This window comes from Lathamus discolor, chromosome 2 (genome assembly GCF_037157495.1).
Source record: "Lathamus discolor isolate bLatDis1 chromosome 2, bLatDis1.hap1, whole genome shotgun sequence".
Taxonomy (NCBI): Eukaryota; Metazoa; Chordata; class Aves; order Psittaciformes; family Psittacidae; genus Lathamus; species Lathamus discolor.
In genome coordinates this window covers 54,574,386-54,599,411 of record NC_088885.1, presented here as the reverse complement: position 1 = coordinate 54,599,411, position 25,026 = coordinate 54,574,386, and the positions used below count along the sequence as shown (strand labels likewise).

Below are 25,026 nucleotides of genomic sequence, written 5' to 3'. Positions count from 1 at the left end.
AGTTCTCTCTACAGGAGGGGAGGTGGAGATGGAAGTGCTGCTCTCTTCTCCCTGGGATCCAGGGTGGATGCCTGGGTTCAAAGGGGATGAATGGTTCAAACCTGCACCATGGGAGTTTCAGACAGGACAGGAGAAAGTGTTTCTATACCTAGAGTGGTCAAACACTGGGACAGGCTTCCTAGAGAAGTGGTGTATGCACCAAGCCTGTTGGTGTTTAAGAGGTGTCTGGAAAATGCCCTTTAGTAACACGCTTTAACATTTGGTCAGCCCTGAATTGGTCAGGCAGTTGGACTAGGTGATTGTTGTAGGTTCCTTCCAAATGAAAGAGTCTATTCTATTCTATTTTATTCTATTACAGTCTGTTCTAGTCTAGTCTGTTCTAGTCTAATCTAATATGGGTTTCACAGAAGAACTCATCTGTTAGATATTATTTTTTAATTTGTGTATTATTTCTGTTATTTTCTAATTGTCAGTAGCTTTCTCTTTTAAGTTACTTCTAGCACTGGAAATAAACATATGGAAGGAAAAATGGATCCCTTGTTTTGGTCTTCGGAAACTAACAACTTTCGACCTTTCACCCGTGAGTCCTTGGCAGCAATCGAGAAAAGAATTGCTGAGAAAAAATCCCAGCAAGCGAAAACTAAAAGGGAGAACAAGGGCAAAGAAGTTGAAGAAAATAAGCTTACTCCTAAGCTTGATCTGAAAACCTGCAAAAAATTGCCATCTCTGTATGGGGATCTTCCTGTGGAGCTCATTGGGGAACCCCTGGAGGATATTGATTCATACTACAGTGATCACAAGGTTAAAACTTTCAAAAGCGTTATTTTATTCAATTTTGTCTTCTGAACTCTTAAGAGATAGTAAAACCTCTATTCAGGAGCTGGTGGGTTTTGATTTTTCTGTAGATGAAGATATTCTTCAAATATTATTGGTGGGTTTTGGGTCAGGAGTGCTAAGGTATGCTCCACATTGTGTAACGAAAAGGTATTTTAAGTTCCAGTCAGCAACTAGGATTAATTGTGAAAACCTGATACACTTGGTAGATACACTCTGATAGGAAGTATATTCTGGGATAGCTGATGCTTTGTTTTGCAGAGCAACTTGCATGATGTCTGTGGGGCTGAGCTTACTGTCATATAAACAGTTCTTGTCAAACAGTAGATGACTTACTGCATTTGTTTTGCTGAATTACAAATATTAAACAAACTGGGGGAGATATATGTGAGATATTTCAAGTACTCTGTGTAGCAAACCCACGTATTTTCATTATAGTAAATGAATTTCCAGTTATTTTATGTCTCATCAGTTTTGTTTATTGTACCATATTTATACTGCATACTCTCCATGGTATTTCAAAGTGGTTTGTGCTGTTGCCTACAGGACTGTGTAAGGTAGGTACTCTAGAAATCCCTTCTGAGTTAGATGTGTATTGTATGATTACTTACTATTAAGGGGTACTTGACCTGAGGAGCAGAAGCTTCCATCCAGCCCTATGTTGCTTTCTTTAATTTATACCAGCAAGTTACTGGAATATAATAATTTAATCAGAGAACATGCAGAATGCTTTTTTTCTTCCAGAGATTTCTTTTCTCAAAGTAATCAGTCTTGATGAAGAGAAACTAAGGCTGATTCAGTTCAAGGTATTTGCATAAAAGGTAGTGAATTCTGCTTTTTTAATTAAGAGATTTCATTTTTACTTCATGTGGCAAAAATACTTAGATCTTCACAGACCTTAAGGTAGCTTAGAGGGAATTTACAGTGCTACTTGGTAATTTAGGTATATTTCAAAACTAAAATTTTTAGTTTAGGACTAGATTCTGGCAGTCCTACACATGTGTTTTGTAAATAATTTTTCGTAGCCTGTAAAGCTATCCGAGAGTAAGGTACTTTTAACTATGATTAACACCATTGTTGAAGTCCCAAAATTATATCCTTCAATTACTTTGACCAAGTGAGTATCATCACTTGCTCTTCAAATTCATTCCCATTACTAACTTCTTCCTCACAGGCAATAATGAACTTTTGTCTTTTAACTTCTGTCCTGCTCATGGCAGGGGATGTTGGAACTAGATGATCTTTAAGATCTGTTCCAACCCAAACCATTCTATGATTCTGTGATTTATGTAGCTTCTGTCTTTCTTTCACAATGTAGTATCGTCAAGCCGTAGCTCCAAGTAAGAATACAGGAAAGCATTGCTCATAATTGCAGTTAGATATAGTTCTAGATGCAGATTTTAAAACCTGAACATTTAATTTTGGGGTGAAATTTTGTTTCATTAAAATGTTTAATACTGTGTGAATCTTTTTTTTTTTTTCCCCCTAGACTTTTATGGTATTAAGCAAAAACAGGACTATTTACCGGTTTACTGCCACGTCTGCCTTGTGTATAATTAGTCCTTTTAATCCAGTCAGAAAAGCAGCAATTAAAATTATGATCCATTCATATCCTTTTATTGGTTTCCCTTCAGTTTTAAAATATACTGTAACCTTTTCTGTTGTTCTGTTCCTTTGTTCATATGAATGTAAATGTAAGCTCATATAGCTGTGAGAGAGATTTTTCTAAAGTTATACTGAATGTTGGTTTACAACATCTGAGGTATTTGCATGGTGTTGGTATGCATTAAAATGCCAAAAAATCTCAAATCTGCAAATCTGATGATTTGCAGATACTGTTATAAAACAACATGTAAAGGCGACTGTATGATATTTTAGCCCTTATCCAGAGCTCTTTCGAAATCCCTACTGTGGTGACAAGCCTAAGTTTAGAAACCCCACAAAACCCAATGACATCCCGGGAAGGATGTGATTTTCAGCCATGCTTTGCTGAAAGAGTCTGATGTTATCCCCAAAAATGCGTTCCGCACTCCAATTTAGAAAGTTCTGAAGAGCCACCCATTTTTTTTTAATCTTTTTTTGCAATAATATGAATAAAGTTTGGAGTATGTAAAAATGTGAGGGATCGCGGGTGTAAAACCATAGGCTTAATAGTTTCTGCTCCTTCTGCCAAACATCTGATTTGACTCGGAATTATTAATTTGAAGAAATAGGTCCTTTTATGGAACTTATTGCTGACTCATTTTTATTTTTAAATCATTAAGTTTATCCATCTGAGCAGAATTTTGAGCTGACATTGTTTTCTTTGGAAAATGCATGAAAAGTCCTGATCGTATTCAAAACCAAAGAATTTATTTGAATACCTGTATGATTTCTTATGTGTATATCAGCAACTTCTTTGAACATCATTTTTAATAGAATAGAACTTTTTCCTTAACTTATTATTCACATTATTTACTTACTTTATTATATGTACTGTGCTGCTCAATTGTGTTTCCATGGCTGTAAACCTTCCACAGGACCTCTGCTGGATTGAGTAAGTATTTCGGTTACCATTTTTTACTCTTTCTTGGAATACTAACATGCTGGACTGAAGAATTTAAATAATGTGGTGATTCAGTTATGGGGCTTTAAAATTCTCAGGCAGATCTCTTGGGCAAGATTTGGGATTATTCTTATGATTATGTCACACAGTCTTCTGTGGAGCTTCAGTGCCTTTTCTTAGAGGCTTATACCATATGCCCTTTTTTCTATGTTACCTAATTTTGACATCTGATGTAACATAGAAGGTTGCCTCATTTTTCCTTTTAAGGATTAAGCCTTTTAGAGAGACTGTGCAGTAGGATTCTAACTTAATATCTCTCATTCTAAGGCAATAACCTAAATTTCTCCTATGGCTGGCTGATGCAAAAGCTATAAAGGGATAAATATTAATTCAATTCTTCCTTGCTGTTTACGTTAGAAAACAGTTACATTAGGAAGCCACTTAATGTTTTGCTACCTTTTATAATTGTACAATATATCAAGTGTAACTTGAGCTTATGTTCCAGAATTAAATCTTGAAAATGTGGCTGGAGCTTCAGAGTTTCTATAATTTTAATTCTTCTAATTTTGGGGTAAGCACAGTGATAATGATAGCTTAATTTTATGTAGGATTTGTCAGAATAAATGTATAGAATGTGCAAACTTTATAGGCTAAAAATAAATCTTTGCTGTTATTGTTCTGCCACAATGTTGAGGCTTGGTAATTTGCCAGCCTGCTTTGGTACATAAACACAGCCATAAAAACATTTCATAAGGAAATGTGAACCATCCTTCACGCAGAAATAGTATCGTATACTTATATGAACATATGTGTTTATAGTTTTACATAGAGATCTTATTAAAATTCAGGAAGGCATCCTCTTATACTCATGGTATTTACTTTACTTCACATTTTCTACCTTCATCTCCATCCAGTGACTAAATCATACAAAAGGTAGGAATGTGCCTGAATGTTTCTCAATCTCATTAATATTTTTATTTCTGCAAGTTTAATATGCACTTTCCTTCTCAGATATATGTTTACTGGCATATATACTTGTGAAATATTGATAAAAGTAGTAGCATCAGGATTTGTTTGGAATGAATTTACCTTTCTTCGAGATCCATGGAACTGCATGGATTTTGCCACTACTGTCATAATGTAAGTAGAATTCAGTGTTCTTTGTACTCGAGGGATAAACACCCAAATAAAATGCTGTTTGATATTGCTGAAGTTCTTTAGAGTGTTTGGCATCCTACCTGCTTACGGGTTACTGTGGTTGAATCATCCTTTGCATATCTGCAAAGAGAAGAATAGTCTAGGCCTTAAAGCAAGACCTAAATGCAAAGCTCATTTTAGAACTGATCGTTCTCAATATAGTACATATTTAAATTTTAAGAGGTGATTGCATGGACAGCCAAACCCAAGCATGCCCGTTTATGTTCTTAGTTGTAATCTGGATCAGCTGAAACTCAATTGAGAAGATTCCAAAGTGGATTACAATGGTGTTGAATGACATGGTGATAAATAAAAGGTAAATTCCAAGAATTATTTCCTTAATGCTTAAGGAAAAACACACTTAACTTTGCATACACAGTTACGGGTTCTGAAATGGCTTTCACTTGTTGGAAATATGATGTTGGAGTTCAAATAGATGATCTTGTGAAAGCAATTCTCTGGTGTGCAATCATGGGCAGAAAAGGAAATAGAAAATAAGGACCTTATGGGTAAGAAATAAAGAAGCAGAACATATAGTTGTTTCTGTGTGTGGTCTTGTATTTTTCTCTAGGACAATATGTCATTTTGCTCCTGACATCTCAAAAGAATTAAAAGAAGATACAGAAAAGCTGTATATCTTTTATTCAATACAATAACAAACAAAATAGAATAGAACTGTAATGAAAAAAGAAAATACAGAGCAGGAATAGGGTTGAAGTCTGTAGCATAAAGCCAAAAAGAGAATAAATTATTTTATTTTTTTTAATCCTACAACAAGAGCTAAAGGCACCAAATGAAGTCGTCATACGGCAGAATAAAAAAGGAGTAATTTTTCACCCTACATTCCTCCTATGGGAGGTTGTGGATGTAAAGAACTTAGTTTGATCCGGAAGTCATCTGCACAAAATCCCAGATAAAAACATATTAAGGGTTACTTTAAATACAAACATACTATGTCTTGTTCAGGAAGTGCCGGACCTATAAACTTACTGGAAAAATTAAAACTGGGAAGCATCACTGTCTTGAGTCTAAACTCCCCTGTAAGCGTCTGTTGTGGGTAATTCTTGAAAGCAGGGTAATAGGCCAGATGGAATACTGCTCTGATCAGTTTTAAAATCATGTCAAAACCAACTAGCTAGCTGGACAAGAAATGATGAAGAAGCCAAGTCAGAATTTGCATCTCTAATACAGAATGTTAATCTTGAAAGCAGAATAGTCGTACTTGCAGCAGTGAACAGATTCATTCATGTCCAGTCTCAGAGCTGTCAAAGCAAATCTGTCATGTAGCATTTCTGAATGATTTTCAGTTGTCATAGTCCAACTTATTAGGGGTTTAGAGTCATTTAGATTGGAAGGGACTTTCTATTGATCATGTGGTTCAGCTCTGTACTAAAAGCAGTGCTAATTCAGATTAGACTGCTCAGAAGCTCGTGCAGGGAAGTTCTGAGTTTCTCTAAGCATGGAGGTTCAGCAGCGTCTCTGAGCTAGCTATTCCAACCACATTGTGTTGGGGTTTTTTTTCTGAAATTTCTAATTGAAATGTCTTGTGTAGCAGCTTATGTCTGCTGCCTCTCATTCTTTCATGGTGAGCTTTCAAGAACAGCCTAGATCCATCTTCTCAAAGCCTTTACATTGGACAGCTGCAGCCAGCAATTAAGATTCCTGCTCCAGCATAACATTAGCCTGCTCTTCTTCAGACTCAACAAATCGAATCCAGCCAAATAATTTAACCGTCTGATTGTCTTACTGCCCTCCTTAGAGCCCTGGTTGGACCTGCTCCACTATGAAAAATGTCTGAAAATGAAAAATCTGGATGCAGCTTCATTCTCAGAAATCACTTCCTTCAATGTGTGAACTAGATTTCTCAGTGTGTGAACTAGACTTCTCAACATATGAGCTAGACTCATGCTAATCTAGACCAGCATGTGATAGGAGTTCTGTTTCACAAGTGTGCTCTGCCCATGACTTCCATGACCTTAAGTCCTTTTCTGCACAACTACTCATTATCTAGTCTGTCCTGAGCTCCTACTTGTGATCATGCTGACTTGGGGGCAAGATTTTTTCTTTGCTTTTGCTAACCTTCGTGAGATTTCTACAGTCCATAACTCCAGTCCATCAAGTTCATGCTGCAGAGCAGATTTACCACCCTTTGTATTGACTGCTTTCCCTCCTGGAAACTTGAAGAATTTGGGAACTTGAAGGCAAACTCTGTTCCATTCTTCAGGATGTTAATGAAATTGTTAAAAAATATTTGCCCCAGGACTGACCCATGATGGATGCCAATAGTTACCAGCCACCAGCTGAACTTGGACCCTTCAATCACAGCACACAGATGCATGGATATTTCACTTCCACAGATTTATACACTAGACTCAAGGACCTGGGAGGTCTGAGAGCAGACCTCACTAATCAAGGCAATACTGAGTAGTTTCAGCTTTTGAATGTCCTTTGGCACTAGGTTCCCTGCCCCTTTAAACAACAGGCCCAGGGTTTCTTTAGTTAACTTTTTACTGCTGATGTACTTAAAGCAGCCCTTCTTGTTGCCCTGCATATCTCTTGCTAACTTCAACTTCAGCTGAACACTTTATCTTTCCGTGTTTCATCCCTGCATGCTTGGCAATGTCTTACTGTCCCTTCCCAGAGCTATGTCTGCTTCAGCCTTCTGCACGCTTCCTTTTTGAATATGAGATTAGTCAGGAGCTCCCTGTTCAGCCGATCTGGTTTTCTGCCGCATCTGCTTGACTTTCTACAGAGTAGAGCGTGTCATTCCTGTGCCTTAAAGAAAATACCCTTGAAGATCAACCAGATGTTCTGGGGGCTGCTTTTCCCTTTGGGCAGTTTCAGATGCCTGAACATGCTGAAATCTACTGTCCTAAAGCCCAAGACTGTTATTCTGCTGTTCATCTTGCTTATTTCTCTTGGGGTCTTAAATTCCACCCTCTCATGGGTTCTGTAGCAAAGGCTGCCATCAACAGGTATACCCCTGACTGTTTTTTCCTTTTTTGTAAATAATAGGTTATGAACTCAGATGTCATCACACACATATATATGTATAAGAACAAAGTATTCTTATGGGTAATCTGTAAACTAAGGAGCTTACACATTGTTAATCATCAGCCACTATCAAGAAGTCCAGCAACTGTATGAACAATTTAATGTTCTTACTTTCCAACCCATGCTCCTAATTAATTTGTATTCAAGCAGATATAAGCACTTTTGCACTACAGTATCTCCTTCTGGATTTTTTTTGGAGGGGGGTCCTATCATGCAACAAATAAAAATGTTTGTAACAGTTAACTGAAGTGCAGTTGTTACTTACGGTACTTGAGAATTATTGAATATTACAGGCTAGGCAAAGGCATAGTGTTCTCATCTATTGCTGACAAAGGTCATGCTTTGAGTGAGAGGTCAAACTCCAAAGGTCCTTTCCAACCAATGTTTATCAGATTCTGTTATTGAGAACTTTTATTTTAAAGACTTATGTTACCGGTTATGATCCTGTCATAAGATGAATCACAATTCATGTCCATTCAGACATGAAAGACACCATATAAAATATGTTACGTAATACAAAGCCTGCTTAAGTGCTGTATACAATATGCTAAAGTATTAATTTTCTGATATTTTCAAATTGTTGAAATTATTAAATTGAAACTAGTTTCAATACTCAAGTACCTAGCTGACTGTTAAATAGAAGTTAGAAAGAGAGCCATGTGGTACAGAATTAACATACTGTAAACCTAGCTTTTCTCAACACCCTTCTCCTAAAGTATATATTGTATATTTTTGAGGTAGCTGCAGCATATATTTTCATGTGGTGTTCTAAATCAGATTAGCCTCTGGCAGTGATGACATTGAAGGTTTTATATTTATTTGACATTTGATGGATAAAAGCTCAAAAATTAAGCATCCAAATCAACATTAAGTAAAAACCTTATTTTTTTCAGAGGTACTATTCTAAAGTCTTATAATTTTATATCAATATCCAAAAATGGACTTAGATTCCTAACTTTATGTATCTACCTTAGGACATAGTTGACCTATTTTGTTGCTGTACTTTATTCATTACTGTGTGCTAAATATTCATACGCTCTGAAAAGCTAGATCTTTGTCATTCAGTTATATGGTGATTTAATTTTATAGCTGTGCTACTATGGGCAAGGGTTCAGCTCTTCGAACTTTCAGAGTACTGAGGACTTTGAAAGCTATTTCAGTAATACCAGGTAAGGAACAGCATGTTTTACTGATTTTCTCTGTGCTTCAGCAGTATGCTAATTATAATTCCTTTCCTGTTCTTGTCTTCAGTTTTCTGGTCAATTTTTATGACTGTTAAGGAGATTGCAATGTGTAACTGTTTTGCAGTCTGTAGTAAATTTCAGCAGCACCCCAACAGAATATTTTTTATCATTGTCGTGGTTTAAGCCCAGCTGGTAACTCAGTACCTGCAGCTGCTCACTCACCCCGTGCAGACCTTAGAGTGTAGAAAGTGCATCCACTTGTCTCTTGAGGCAAAGGTGCATAATGGACAGGGCTGCACTCGGTGCGCACTGGTGGAGGTCCTCCTGCAGCAGGGGCTGATCTGCAGGACACTGTCAGTAGTTAAAAGACATCAGGGAAGCTGAGAGGGAGCTGGACTGCTTGCTCCAGGCCCAAACTGTTCAGGGGCCAGGAGCGTCACTCACCCTGTTGTCATCATCTATATTACCTTTACAATTTCCATATAATTGTAAATATATTTTTTCTACTGTAACAGGAATGAAACATAAGAAATATTTAATTTTTAATATTAATCCCACCCATCAGTACTTTTTCTTTCATATTCAGTATGGAGAAGAGAGATTAAATGTAATTTTACTTTTTTCTTACCAAAGACTTCTAGAAAAATCATGGATATCACTCCCTGGCTATGTCATATTTCAAATTCAGTTATTCTGCCAGAATATTGGTCTTCAGTTTGTATGTAACCCATTTTCACAGAATTACAGAATGGTCGAGATTGGAAGGGACCTCTGGACATCATCTGGTCCAGCCCATCTTCTCAAGCAGAACCATCTAGAGTTGGTTGACCAGGACTCTGTTCAGACAGCTTCTGAGTATCTTTGAGGATGGAGACTCAGCAATGTCCCTGGGCAGCCTGTGCAAGTGCTCAGTCACCCTCACAGTGAAAATGTGTTTCCTGATGTTCAGAGGGAATCAGTTTGTGCACATGGTTTACGGACTTGTCACTGGGCACCACTGAAAGGAGCCTGGCTCCATTCTTTTTGCATTTTCCCTTCAGATATTTATACACAGTGAGATCCTCCCTGACCCTTCTTTTCTGCAGGCTGAACAGTCCCAGATCTCTTAGCTTTTCCTCACAGGAAAGGTGCTCCAGTCCTCGTCATCTTTGTGACCCTTTAGAAGACTCTTTCCAGTGTGCCCATGTCTGTTTGGTACTGGGGAGTTCGGAGCTCAACCCAGTACACCAGGTGTGACCTCTCCAGTGCTGAGTAGTGGAGAATGATCACCTCCTTTGACGTGGTGGCCATGCTTTGCCTAATGCAGCCTAGGATGCCATTCATACTTGTTGCAAGAGAACGTTGCTGTGTCATGTTCAGCTTGTGCCCCCCAGAACCCCAGGTCTTTTTCTGCCAAGCTGCGTTCCAGCTGGGTGTTCCCCAGCATACATACTTTTCCTAATGTCACAGATGCTCTTTTGTTTTTAAACTGGTGATACCTGTAAGGCATTAACTTCAAAGACAAAATTCCATGAGGTCAGCAGAAGCTATCCTTTATTGTAATGTATATTTGGCACAATGTGAAGTACTTGTTGAATGTTAATCAAGCACAGAAATCTGTCCATATTCATTAACATTCTTAAAGAGTTTGCTTAGATGCTGTCTTAATTTAGAATTTTCAAGTTAGCAAAATTAGTGTTGGAAGGAAGTAAAAGCCAGATAAGATATGATTAGGAATTTTAAGTAAAAACACATTAATCATTCCTATGATTTATTTTACCTCATTTAGTATTCTGAAGTTACAAAGCCACAACATACTTGCAACTGTTGTATATTACCATATGGGAATACTACTGCATTCCTCTTCTTATTTTGTGCATTGTTGAATCTTACTTTTCTAGGTCTGAAAGTCATCGTAAATTCACTTATTGAATCTGTTAAGAGACTTACAGATGTGTTGATCTTCACTGTTTTTTGCTTGAGTGTGTTTGCTCTAATAGGCCTTCAGCTTTTTATGGGCAATTTAACATCCAAATGTGTCCTCAATAATACTGCTTACAATGACACATTATGTAAGGATGCTAAGATCTATGTACCAGAAACTGAAGGTAAATTTTATTCTTTTCTCTCATTTCATAATGTGTGTATTTTGTTATGTATGTCTTGGGTTTTTTTTAACAGAGATGTTAAAATATAGTTGCACATATTTATCACGAAAAGGTATGCCCTTCTGTTTGCACAAGTAGCAATAGGAAGCCTCTGGAGCAGCTGAATGTGAGATTAGTGAATCCTGGATTTGGAGAAAGATTAGCAGTTTGTAGGACAGAAGAGATGGAATTTTCTATAAGCATTTCCTTCTTCACCTATGCACATTGCATGGGGATCCTAATTTGAGGGGTACTGCACAGAGAATGTTTCAATTACTTATTTATATCATTTAGGGATTTTGCCTGCTTCTGACAGACATTTTTATTTTTAGCAGAGATCAAATAAAATCTTACCTTGTGAGCTGTTCATGATTTTTAATTTTTTTAATTGCCCTAGGGACAGATCTGTTGAGAAACAACCCTATGTGCCCTTTGTTGTGAAAGGAGCCTTTCACAGAGATTTGGTCCAGCAAGGTTTTTAATTTTAAAGTGCAACAATGTATGGTTTACTGCCAGAGTGCTGTAAGAACTGACAACTTCTGATTTTTTGATTCCTTGATTTATTAATTAATAAATTTGTTTTTGTTAGATATCTGCGCTAGAATGAATAAATCTTCTGAAATATTGCTCTGTGGGTTCAGTTCATATCCTGAGTAAGTGAACAAAACAGTTTTAGTATACTTCCTTATTTTTTCCTCCAGGTATATTTTATGGCCTAAAGGAATGGTGATGAAGAGGGTGGAATGTCTGTGTGTTGTTAAATTAAAGCCCAGATATTTTACATCAGAAAAAGAATGAAGTATAGTACTAGGATGGAAGCAATTATTTATGTGCTTTGTTGCTGACCACTGGTAGTATCATGGTAATGTAGAATTATATGCATGAGTAGGGAGAGAGATAGTAAAGACTTGTGAAATATGAATAAACTCTCCTCCTCTTGGTGAATTATTTTTTAAATATCAATTTTTTCCCCTCTTAATTGTTTGAATGTAACCTACATTGGTGGAGAATTTCTGTCTAGTCAGAAACTTGGCAGAACTAGAGTTTCTGTCTAGCGGTTTGATTGGACAAATGACTTTCTAGGATTGTCTGATATAAATCAGCCCTTCTAGCAGATTTATATTGGGGAATAATGAAACAGACTTTCAGATAAACTCACCAAATATATATTTGATGTTGTATACTGGATGATTTCAGGTACAATCTAACACTGCAAGAAAATACTGTTTAACGTTTCTTTTGTTGCTAGTGATGAGTGCCCAAAAAACTATACCTGTAAGAAGATTGGGAAGAATCCCGACTTTGGTTATACAAGTTTTGATCATTTTGGCTGGGCTTTCCTTTCTTTGTTCCGTCTTATGACACAGGATTACTGGGAGCGTCTCTACAGACAAGTAGGTATTTTTATTACCTGCTGTAATGACTTTAGACATGCAGTTTAGAATGTTATGTCCACTAGGAAATTCTGCACCTGTTTCAACATCACTGATACCAAATTTCTTCTAAAATCAATGTAAATATTAACGAATTGTCTTCAAGTCACTAAGTTGCTACACCTTCTGTGAGTGACATTGGATGAGAGCAATCCTGCTGTGTATGCTTATTGGAGAGCACACTTGGGTCAGTGATTAATAGTTAAATATTAATATGAAACTGCCAAAGAATTTGGGTATATAGTGAATTTGGCTAGTGAGCTCACTGCTGCTGCAGCTGAGATGAGGACTTGTTACACACACTGTAACACTCTTCCTTTGAAGTCCTGACTCCTCACAAAACCCTTTTGGCTCAACATATACACCGATTTCAAAAAATTTTTGACAACTGATACCAGAAAAAAAACAAAACCAAAGAAGCTTTCATGTTTTGATTCAGAGAGCTGAATTTAACTTTCGCGCTCCATTTTTTGGTAAAAATGGTACAAAAATAGCATGTAGGGAACTCTCTGAGTCCCTTACATCTATGCAGGGCGTTTGCTAGAAAGGTATTATCCTCTGCCTTGTTTTGCAACTTTCATATGGTCTACCTTAACTTATTTACAGCAGCCTGTACAAATTGAGATAATGTAACAGCAAGCAATCAGTCAACTGCCTCTGGTTCTCTCATCACAGCCTCTTTCATGACTGTTTAGATAATCCTAACTTTCATCTGTATTACTGAGTTTTATTAATTTCTCTGCTAGCCACCTGTGTATCTCTTTACAGCTGAAGTTGTCTTCTCTTAACTTAAACTCTGATGATCATTTGTCCAATTTGCTGTGAGATATTAAATTTAATTTTAAGAATGTATTTTGTAAATTATTGTCTGCAATGGCATCATTATGAGTGTTTGATGGTCTGTTAAGAAAGAGTAAACATTGTGTGATCACAGAGACATTTTTAAGAGCTGAAATTTAATCACTTGGAGGCCAGGGGAACTCCTGACTAGATGTATTTCTACACCTTCTATTTAACTTAGACCAGAGGTATATCCTACTGTTCTTTAATGAAAACAGTGAAGTATGTTAAGCCTTTGTTTTGTATAGGAAAATAAATTGTTTGAAGTTAGTTAGAAATTCTATTTTAAAAGTTAGTTTGTATGAAAATTATGATAACCTTTATTTATTATAATATTTTCCTCACAGACTATCCGTACATCTGGAAAGTGCTACGTTTTATTTTTTATGGCAGTCATCTTTTTATGTTCATTTTATCTCTTCAATCTGATCTTGGCTGTGGTAACTTTGGCATATAAAGAGCAAAATAAAGCTCTAGAGGAAAAGGAAAAAATACTTCAGGATGCCTATCAAATTCTAGAGGAAGAACAGGTTTGTAAATTATTACAGATAATATATATATAATATATGGTTGCTTTTGTTTTCTTCTGTTTGTGAATTAGGAAAATAAGAGTTTTAATTAAGCATCTACTTTTTGAAATATTTTCTTACACTTCGTTTGTCTTTCTGTCGCTTTCTAAATGCATATGTGTGTCTATATATACAAATATATATAAATATATATAAATATATATAAGTATTTCTGTGTTACAAACCAGCAGAATAAGTCCAACTTAAATTGTATGAAGTTTTAGGATTTGCAGACCTGATATTGCACAGGACTGGCTTGCTGGCAAGTATATAGCTTTCATGGTACTGCACAGGTGTCTGTGCTCTGTGGTTTACCCCATTCTTGTACACTGCTACTATTGCTGTGTACAAAAAATCCTTTCTCTGAATACTCCTTCTTGCTGTTACTGTGCAGTTTGATGAAGGAAGTACGAGTACATAAATTGAAAGTTGGGGCTGTTCAGCCTGGAGAAGAGAAGGCTGCGTGGGGACCTAATAGCAGCCTTCCAGGATCTGTAGGGGGCCTATAGGGATTGCTGGGGAGGGACTCTTCGTCAGGGACTGTAGTGACAGGACAAAGGGTAACGGGTTAAAACTTAAACAGGGGAGGCTTAGATTGGATATAAGGAGAAAATTCTTTCCTGTTAGGGTGCTGAGACACTGGAATTGGTTGCCCAGGGAGATTGTGAGTGCTCCATCCCTGGCAGTGTTCAAGGCCAGGTTGGACAAAGCCTTGTGTGGGATGGTTTAGTGTGAGGTGTCCCTGCCCATGGCAGGGGGGTTGGAACTCGATGATCTTAAGGTCCTTTCCAACCCTAACTATTCTATGATTCTATGTAAGAAAAATTGTCATTTCTACGGTTCCTTGATATTGGAAGTTCTGATGCTGATAGATTTCAGGACTGATTTAAAATGTAAGCTTTCTGAGAGCCACTTGATTGGCTATTTAAGGCATGTCATGCCTTTTTTTGAATGACTGTATGCAGAAGGCCTACTATTTGACAAGAGCAGTCATAGTCTTTGTCCAGGCTAATGCCATTAGTTCCATATCAATGTAGATGGACATCCAGAGACTGTGTTAATTTCTTTGCTGTTGGTTTGGAGACCTCATAGACACACATCAGATTTCTACAGTGTTTCCTCTTGGCACAATATTGCCCAGATTCATTCATTCCTTGCCTGTATAGGAGCAGGTGTCACTTTGTTGGTATTTCTGAGAAATTATTTTATTTCTGAGAAATGAAGCTCTGAGCTGAGCAACAAGATAGACTGAAAATTATTGGTAGGACATTTTATCTTTTAACTTTTTATAAAAGGTACCTCTGATTTATTGCTAACAATCAGAAAAGTCAGACTTGTAAAAGGACATTCAAATATTCTCTAGCAACTATCCAATTTCATCATTCAGGTGAATTGCATCACCAGTTTGCCAAATTCCTCCTCTGTGGCTATTGACAGGACTGTGATGTTTCTCTGTCCAAAATTCCAGCTTGCCGAGCTTTACTTATTCTTCCACCTATTTTTCATTCAACGGGATTAGTAGTTCAGACAGGTTTAACGCTTTAGGATGTAGTTTAAGCCCTTAGTCTTCTGTTGTCTTTGGGCTCAAGGTCCTTTCCAAAGCAGGAAAAGGAGAGTAAAAGGATACACCAGAGTATCCTGTAATTCAGATACAAAATGCAATATCTAAGGTGGCAAAGACAGACTTTAATTACAGTAGCTGGTAAGTAACACCGTTTTATCTTTCAATACTGTAAATAGCATTTTGTACTCCTATCTTTTTGTAGTAGTTTAATATTTTAAAAGTAGGAATTGTTGGTTCAGAGCATGCATAACATAGTAATTAAATTGTATATAGTCCTAGTCCATGCATTGGCATTTGCCTTGTATTAATAGACAGATCTTTTGCTGATTCTTTTACAGATGTTGGCTGCAGGAGAAGGTAATAAGGCCCTCCATGTCGAATCCAAAGTGTCAGGTGCTGAATTGAAAAATTCAGAAGAAAAAGCGATGAAGAAAGAAAAACCTATTTTAAGAAAAAGTTCAATTTTAAGTGATCATGACAAAGATGAACACATTTTTCAGTCACAGCCTATTCACTGCCACAAGAAGCTTGTAAGTATTTGAAACAGGAGATAGATTCATTTGACTTACATGTGGTATGACAAGTAGATGAGAAGAAAAGCTTTCTGTATTTGCAATTGTTTCCTCTTTTTTTTTTTTTTTTTTTTTTAACACACACCTCCTCCCACCCCCCTCTCTTTAGCAATCTGAAAGCTAGATTTTGGGACCAAAGGGAGACAGAACTAGACGGACTTGAAAGGGAGGTTTGAAGTGGTCGTCAGTAGCATAGTTAAGACACAGTATAGACCTCAGCACTTAGAGCAGTGGAAAGATCTGTCAGCATCTCTATTGTGCTGCATAAATAAACATACAAAATCCTGTAAGTTGTAGGATTTCCCCAGTGGCCTAACCTTTTTCTTTTTTTTTTTGTACACACAGCTAGTTCTCTAGCCTAAATACTCTCTGGGTTGTAGTTAGTTCAGTATGAAGATATCTAATGTTAGGGGCATAATTCACTTTTGTAACTATAAGAATCTAGTGCCATTTTTAGATGTTCTTGGAAATCTTGGATATTCTGGTATCTTTGGTGTCTGTGGCACATCTTCCAGAACTGTGTGAATATCTCAAATACATTATGGCATCGTAAATGTTACAAAATTTCTAGATTTAGACAACTGGATTGTGCTCCAGGTTTTTGTTTGCAGGTGTCTACATGTTATTTACATTCTAAGCTCCCAGAGTCGACTATAGATTTGAATTTTTGGGTCACAAATTAATCCCTAGTGACATTAGATGTTTTCTAGAGTGTCTTACTTGGCCTCCACCTGCTCTACAGAAGGGTACAGCCATGATGTGTCATGTCTGCTTGGTCTGAGACTACGGACGTCTCAGATATCAAATGTCTAAACAGACAGTCTCCAATGGCTTCAGACACTTAGGTTTAGATGAATCAAACTTACATATATATAAAGCATCAATTATAATAAAGCAGATTTTAGATGCATTGTTTACATGAACAAATTAAACGTGGATGCCTGAATATTAGACTGAATCCTACACGTGCTGTTTCACATCTTGCTTACAGCTGTGACTTCTGGTTCCCTTGCTCAACACTCCTTTCTAAATCCATTAAGAAACTGCTCTTATGAGTTGAATTTCTTACTTTTCCTAATCTTGTTTTTTTTTTTTTTTACAGTACCTTTGACACTGGCGAAATACCATGTATCTCATGCACAGTTCTTACTATCATGTTACAAAGACCCCAGCACTACTTATATAATGGCATTATTATAATTGTTAAATATTTTCAAAAGGAAACAACTTCTTGAAAAATATTACTGTTTTTGATTAAATGTTCTTTGCCTTTCCCAGACATATGCATTACCACCACCACTGATAGTTATCACTTAAGCACAGTTGGGAAATGAAGGGTTGGGGGGTGGAACACACCACCACACCATCAAAAGCAAACACGTGGTATTGTTGTATTGTTTTGTTTTACATCCTTCCAGCAAGGTAAAGATTCATAAAGCTGTGTATTTAAAAGGCCATATTGATCTTATGCTGGACATAATTTTATTAATATTTGCCATTTCTTCATATTCTTTTGTTATATTATCTTCTGTTGTCTTTCTAACCAGAGGCAGATACTGCTGTCCTATGAATTGTCAGTGGACTCTATTAAAGATCCTTTTCAAAGACAAAGGTTAATGAGTGCAGCCACTATTATTACAGGTAATTTGTGTTAAGTCATTCTTTAGTGTTTTTCCTATGGTGATTGTGTAACTTGACCTAAGAGATCAAAATGTCACAAACAGCCAGCATTATTTTAAAAGTCACTGGAGGAAATTATGCTGCTATTAAATGTACCTTTCAGTACAGTAAATATTTTCATATCACATATCTGTAATTGTGACTTACAATTGCCAAAGGTAATACCTGGCCAACCTGATTGCCCTATACAGTAAAATTAATGGGGTTTGTGGATGACAAGAGAGCAATGTTTTCATTTACCTTGACTTTAGCAATGCTTACAACACTGTCTCGCACAGTACTTTTTCTTCCAAGTTAGGGTGTTAGGATCTGCAAGGGTGGACAACCAGCTGGTTAAAAAAAAAAAAAATGATTGCATGTTTGGACTTCAAGTGTCTGGTGAACAAGCTGTATTCTACCTGGAGGCGCATAACAAGTGGAGTACCACCGGGGTGTATCCTCGGACCCATCTTGTCCTAAGCGACCTGGAGGAGGCAACAGAGGGCTTGATCTTGAATTTTGCAGATGACACCACATTAGGGGGAGAACGTCCTGATACACTGGAGGTAAAAGCTGCTATCTGGAGGGACTTAGACAGGCTGGAGGAATGGGCCAACAAGAACCTTATGAAAATTCGACCAGAACAAATGTAAACTTCGACAAATCTGCAAGAACCTCTTGCAACAATACAGGCTATGAGCTGGCTGGCTGGGAAGTAGCTCTGCAGGAAAGGCCCTGTGGGTCCTTGTGGGCAGTGAGCTGCGCATGCACCATGCCCTTGTAGCAGCAATGGCTAACAGTATCCTATACTTATTAAAAGGAGTATAGCCAGAGGAAAAGTGATTATTACCATTTATTAAGCACCTCCTGGACCATATACTCTGCCCAGTTTGCCCCCCAGTCTCCCCAGTACCAAAAATACACTGAGTTCAGTAGGGTGATGCCAAGCCAGTTGCTGGAGCCCTTGCCCAGTGCTGGGCTGGTTCAGGCCAGAGAGAAAGCTTTGAGGCAAAGTTAATATCAGCCTTCCAGTGTGTAGGAAGACATTCTCAATAAGATGAAGCAAGGCTCTTCACAATGGTGCACAGTGGAAAATGAAGCAACAGACATGAATTGAAAGAAGAGAGTTTCAAACTGTAAGTAGAAACTTTCACCATGGGGACAATCAGGCAGAGGGATAGCTTATGTGTCTCTGCCCTCATAGCTGACCCTGCTTTGAGAAGGGGGTTGCACTACAGATCTGAGGTCCCTTCTAACTCATCTTATAACCCTATCCTCAACTATGGGACATCAAGATATGGGGCACACCCTTCTTCATTTTATCCTGGACTTTTCTTCAAGCCGTGCTGCATCTGTGACTGCATGGATGCAACACACAGGAAACTAGCTGACAGTTTCCAAAGACAATTAAGTTATTTCTCCTTAATACAGATCCTTTATCACGCTTCAATACTTTACTAAACATATGAAGGGGTGGGCAATATCACCTGTTTCTTTAGTTAAGAGATTTGTTGATAGTGGCCTTCAAATAGCCCGTAATATGTTTGTGTAGAATGCATGAAACTGTTTATTTTCAGGGATGCTGTTTTGCTCACATGAATAATTTTTCTTTTCAAACATTTCTATGAGTGATTGTCCTTTTCTTCATGCTATGATATTGCACATAAAATTATCTGTATGTCACTTTACCTCTTTGTCATTTAGAAATGCAAAAGTCAAAAATTGCATTCCCTTCTCGATGGAAACATCTTGCTCGAAAGTATCTAATTTGGAATTGTTGTCCATTCTGGAGAGCAGTCAAAGAGAAGGTGAAAATGGTAATTTTGGATCCATCTGCTGAAACCTTGATCATGGTTTGCATTATTGCAAATACCTTATTCATGGCTTTGGAGGAGCCTGATGTGAACCTTAATTACCAAGGACTATTTTATGGAAGTGACTTGGTAAGTTAGGTCTATGTTAGAGTGAATATGGAGTTATGACCCTGTATTTATATTTGGACAATCCCATAAAGAGACATACTTTTTCAGTGACTTTTTGCTGGATTTCTTTTTCCTCTTTCCAGGTCTTCACCCTGATTTTTACTGCAGAAATGATCTTGAAAATCATTGCTCTTGATCCTTACAACTATTTTCAGCAAAAATGGAATATTTTTGATAGCCTAATTGTAATGATTGACCTAATAAGCTCTAAAGAAAATCTATCATATTTCAGGCTGGTAATTATTTCTTTATTCTTTTGTAAGTATATGTTGTATAGATTTGTAAAAGATTACAGTGAAACACCCTCAAATTATTTTACTGGTGAACCTGTTAAATCACTTATCTTCATTAGTAAACAGCAAGCCAGTGTGAATATTTAATTAGAGTGAATATTAAATTAATATTAACAAATGCATTCAATATGATTATTATACTGTGTATATTGGATACTATAAATCCTGTGGCACAATGTGCTCTTTTGAAGATTTGACCTAGCAGACAGTTCACTGGCTTTCTGTTAGGTCTGTACAGTGGCACCACTCGACTACATTTCAGATCTTCCATTAGGAAAAGGTATTATATGAGCTTAGGGATAGCAACGGTTCCCTCACAGCTTTTCCTTTTGAGTTGAGATTTGTAAAATAACACAGCTTTCCTCAAGGCTTAAGTTTGGCCTTGAGGTCTTCTCAAGGCTTTCCTCCATCTTAGCGAACAGGAGGAATATCTCTGAGATGTCTATGTGTAATGTTATGTTTTTGTTTGCATCCTTACTATGTATTCAGAGTGCTGTATTTCCTAAATGTTTCTGACATTCTTCATAGCTTTTCAGAGTCATCACACCTAGAAATTAATTTGAATTCTGTTTCATCTTGTGTATCATGACTGAAAGATTGGAGCAGCCCTGATGCTAATTTTACTAAAACTGTCCTTTTTACTCATGAGAATGCATAAAATAGATCCCACCTGGCTTTTCAGATCCTATTTTAAGTCAGTTGTGTAAGAGGCAGAAAAAATTATTTTTTCAATTTTTCTTATGTATTTGATTTAGTCTACAATGCAGTCATTTCATAAGCCTCATGCAAGTACCTGTAAACCAGCTGAATAATTCTGTTATCATTGCTATTAATACTAACTAACTATGTGAGCTGAAGCACAGTGTTTCACATTGGAACAAACATAAACCTTTCTTTAGGGGAAAAGTTATGGTGCATTCCTGTAGTAAAGCCAGCATGATAAATGCAAGGTCTGTTTTTTATTTGTGCTGTGCTATCTATGTAGTGTTTGCTACTCACGTTGTTCTCTTGTGTTTTACTTACAGCTCAGGATCTTCAAATTGGCAAAATTCTGGCCAGCCTTAAATACTCTTATGAAAATAATTCTAAACTCAGTTGGTGCTCTGGGTAACCTCACTCTGGTTTTGATTATCACTATATTTATTTTTGCTGTAGTAGGAAAGCAGATTTTAGGTCCTTATTATAAAAGCAATTATTATAAAATAAGCACCAATGAAGAGTTACGCTGGCATATGAAGGATTTTTATCATTCATTCCTGATTATATTCCGAATATTATGTGGAGAATGGGTTGAAACCATGTGGGAATGTATGGAAGTGGCTGGAAAAGGGCCATGTCTTCCCATTTTCTTGATAATCCTGGTCATAGGAAATCTGGTGGTGAGTTTCAAGCTTTTTTTCAGTCCATTCTGAATTAATCCAATTACACCAGCATCTTTTTTTCCAAGGCAAACTTTATTGTTTGAAAAATATTCACAGTATTCTTTTTTTCTGGATGGTACTTACTGTATGTTTTTCTTCTGACTTTTTTTCCTTTTCCTCTTTCTCTTTTTCACACAAGAGGTAGCCGCTAAGCAAAATAAAATTATTTCTTCTACCCAGAGTATAGAAGTGCAGTGCTTTTGATAAATTGGTCTCTGATTTTTTCATCTTTGGTGTTACTAGGATCAATTAACCAAATTATTCAGTGCTTTTAATGCTTGCCAACTTATCCTTTTATTATCTAAATTCCCCAGATTTTCTGGTTTGTGTGCCACATAATTGATCTACTGTATATATGCGGGAAGACAAAATCTTTTGCATGTGCTTGATTTGTTGGCACATACCAGATCCTTTTTGATGGTAGTGTTACTAAAATTTATCTTCGCCTGCTGTTTTTCTATGTATCTACCTCCTTGTAGACATTATGGACATCAGAGCATATGAAATATATGTGCTAGATCCAAACTGTCAGTTCTTTCTTTTTGTTCCTGCTCTTCCTTCCAGAAAGAGCCATATTATAATATATTAATATTTCAGTATAATAGTAAATTATTTCATTGCAGCAGTTGATGAAGGCAAGACTGAGATGTTTTTATCTAAGGAAAGTTTTCTGAAATGCCTTTTCTGTTACCAGTAGTGTCTCCAACTTACTTTAACTATTTTAAGGTGCTCAACCTGTTCATTGCCTTGCTGCTGAATTCTTTCAATACTGACTCCTCAACGGATCAAGAAGAATCTGGACAAATGACCAAAAGTCGGATTACCATTGCACGGATTCGCAAGGGCCTGCAGTCTGTGAAAGACAGAATTTTGTGTCATTGTGGCAAAACAACGAAAGGAAGCCTCAAAACAACAGCCAAAAAGAAGACTTTGGTGAAAATTTCAGCCAAAGAGGAAAATAACTATCCCATGACAGATGTCAGAAAGGATACAGACAACAGCTGCTTAGACCTGGATTATTATAATACTGAAAGGAATTCCTCAGTAACAATGAAATATGAAGAAGTTTTGACCAGTCATAGTACCTGTGTTCCCATTGCAGTACCAGAGACTTACACGGATGAAGGCGGTGATGAACATAGTGTATGCACAGAAATAGAATACAGAAAACAGGTAGGGAATAGTAATATTTGAAAAATTATTGTAACTTGTGTCTATAAATATGATCTTGAAGACTCAATTGTAAATGTTATCCTTTCTGTCATTTCTGTCATTTTACTTTCTCTGTTCTTCTAGTAGCTTCAAAATGCAAAATAGACCCAAATAGTTTTAGTTATTTAATAATGTTGAATATTCACTTTTTCATCACTCTCATTGATAACCATCATTCTGCTTTGGTCTGTTTTGCTTCCATTTATGGTTGTCAATTGCGAAATGAAGTTTGATCAAGACAGAAAGTTTCCTTTGCCTTACAGATGGCACCTGGAATTTTTTGAGGACAGTACTCTTGTGTTGTTTTTACGTTGCTTGTCAGTTGCACAGAGTCCAGATGAAAAGCAAATAAAGGCTTTGCCTTAAAAAATTAATTTCTTAATTTTTTTTAATCCCCTTTTCACTTCTATGATACTTTGGACTCCCCTTTATATCTCTTAATTTTTTTTGTGTTGGGCAGGTAAAAGCTCGAGTCTTTCTGCATGCGAGGTGTTTATATTGCCGTGATAAAATAGTGTGATTCATTTTCTTGTACATAGGCATTTAGGGATATTTGAGATACTTGAGGTATCTGTCACATCCACATAGGACTGACAAATAAGACACAGATGCTATAGGAACTTCCGTTAACATCTGGTGGCCAGGGGTGTGTAGAAACACCTCAGATGACACTGGGTATCAGCCACTGTTAGATTACACCACTTAGATACCTGAATTTCAAGATTTCACGTACTACTCACCTTATAGATGTCAAGTGTCATTTGAGGTGCTGGGTCAGCTCATACAGCTTCTTAATGCCTCTATAAAAAGGTGTCTGTCAGTTCCTGTATATCCTGTGCTGTATCTAACATGCCATGGGTATGAATTAGACACCATCGAGGTATCTTAGAAGGCACAAAGCATGCATGAATGCATTTTAGTTCAAAATCATTGGGTCATACTCTGAGATTCTTATTCCTGTACAAATATTTTTGCCTATAGGGATGCTGGGGAGGGACTCTTTGTCAGGGACTGTAGTGACAGAACAAGGGGTAATGGGTTAAAACTTAAACGGGGGAAGTTTAAATTGGATATAAGGAAGAAATTCTTTCCTGTTAGGGTGGTGAGACACTGGAATCGGTTGCCCAGGGAGGTTGTGAGTGCTCCATCCCTGGCGGTGTTCAAGGCCAGGTTGGATGAAGCCTTGGGTGGGATAGTTTAGTGTGAGATGTCCCTGCCCATGGCAGGGGGGTTGGAACTAGATGATCTTGAGGTCCTTTCCAACCCTAACTATTCTATGATTCTATGATTCTATAGAAGGTAAGGGTGATACCTTTTAGCCCACTGACAATACTGCAGCTGTGTATGAAACACCCAATAGTAGTTTCAGCTTGTATTAGCAAAAAAGGACATCAGGCTAATTTCTTTCAGAAGCCTGCCTTATTCACATGCAGTTGTAATAAGAGGCAGCAGACTCCAATATACCTTCCTTACAATTTTTTATCAGAAGGTGAACAAAAAATTATTAACCTGTTGTAGTTTAACCCCAGACAGCAACTAAGCACCACACAGCCGCTCACTCATTCCACCTGTGTTGGGATGAAAGAATGTGAGAAATATGGATTAATAGGTAAAGCAAAAGCCACCCACACAGGCAAAGCAAAGTAAGGAATTCATTCACCACTTCCCATCAGCAGGTGGATGTTTGGGCGTCTCCAGGAGAGCAGGGTTCCATCATGTGTAACAGTTACTTGGGAAGGCAAACTCCATCACTCCAAATATCCCCCATTCCTCCTTCTTCTTCCCCAGCTTTATATGCTAAGCATTACGCCATATGGTATGGAATATTCCTTGGGTCAGTTTGGGTCAGCTGTCCCAGTTGTGTCCACTCCCAACTCTTTGTGTAACCCAGCATCCTTTGTGCACCTACCCATATTAGACTCTGTGTAGGAACTGCTCAGCAATAATGAAAAAATCGCTGTGTTATCAACAGTATTTCCAGCACAAATTCAAGACACAGCCCCATACTAGCTACTGTGAAGAAAATGAACTCTACCCCAGCCAAAACCAGCGCAGGACTGAGAGCTGGTTTGGATCACTTAGCTCTTCTCCCTGTAGCTAGAAAGATGAGAAGATTCTTGGGGTCCAGCTGAAAAGGTTGCTGCTGAGCTAGTCCATCTGAACTTAGTGATTTGGATGCAGGAATACATCAGTGGGCTAAATGTAGGTCATGAGCCATGGTACCTTCCCACAGTGTAACTACAGGAACACAGTATTTGAAATTGAAGAAAAAAAACATTCTTTTACGTGCCTTTATGGATATAATTTAATTATCTGTTGAAAGACAAACATGTTGAATTTTGTGGATGCTTTATATTCTGTTAAAGAATTTTTACTTCTAAGAATGTCAGAAAATGTGAAAAGTCAACTGTTTTGCGTTATTTTATGCAGGGAGACAGGGTAAGACATAGAGGAGAGTGCCGAAGTTCAAGTGTCTTCAGTCAGATTTCTGGGACTTCTGAAACTCTAAGTTGTGTTTCAGAAACACACCAAAAGAAAGAG

The 25,026-nt window shown here is 37.3% G+C and overlaps 1 protein-coding gene across 1 annotated transcript in view; it reads left to right on the top strand.

Annotated features, from left to right (window-relative positions):
• Positions 1 to 528: 528 nt before the first annotated feature.
• Positions 529 to 25,026, top strand: part of LOC136009028 (sodium channel protein type 5 subunit alpha-like) — a 40,228-nt gene continuing 15,730 nt past the window's right edge. Inside the window, 15 exon segments of the mRNA XM_065669117.1 lie at positions 529 to 801; positions 2,324 to 2,442; positions 3,284 to 3,370; positions 4,391 to 4,519; positions 8,696 to 8,799; positions 10,695 to 10,937; positions 11,530 to 11,593; positions 12,190 to 12,334; positions 13,561 to 13,743; positions 15,685 to 15,876; positions 17,466 to 17,568; positions 19,282 to 19,520; positions 19,643 to 19,795; positions 20,878 to 21,231; positions 22,000 to 22,446. Of these exon segments, the coding sequence (XP_065525189.1) occupies positions 529 to 801; positions 2,324 to 2,442; positions 3,284 to 3,370; positions 4,391 to 4,519; positions 8,696 to 8,799; positions 10,695 to 10,937; positions 11,530 to 11,593; positions 12,190 to 12,334; positions 13,561 to 13,743; positions 15,685 to 15,876; positions 17,466 to 17,568; positions 19,282 to 19,520; positions 19,643 to 19,795; positions 20,878 to 21,231; positions 22,000 to 22,446 (2,835 nt within the window).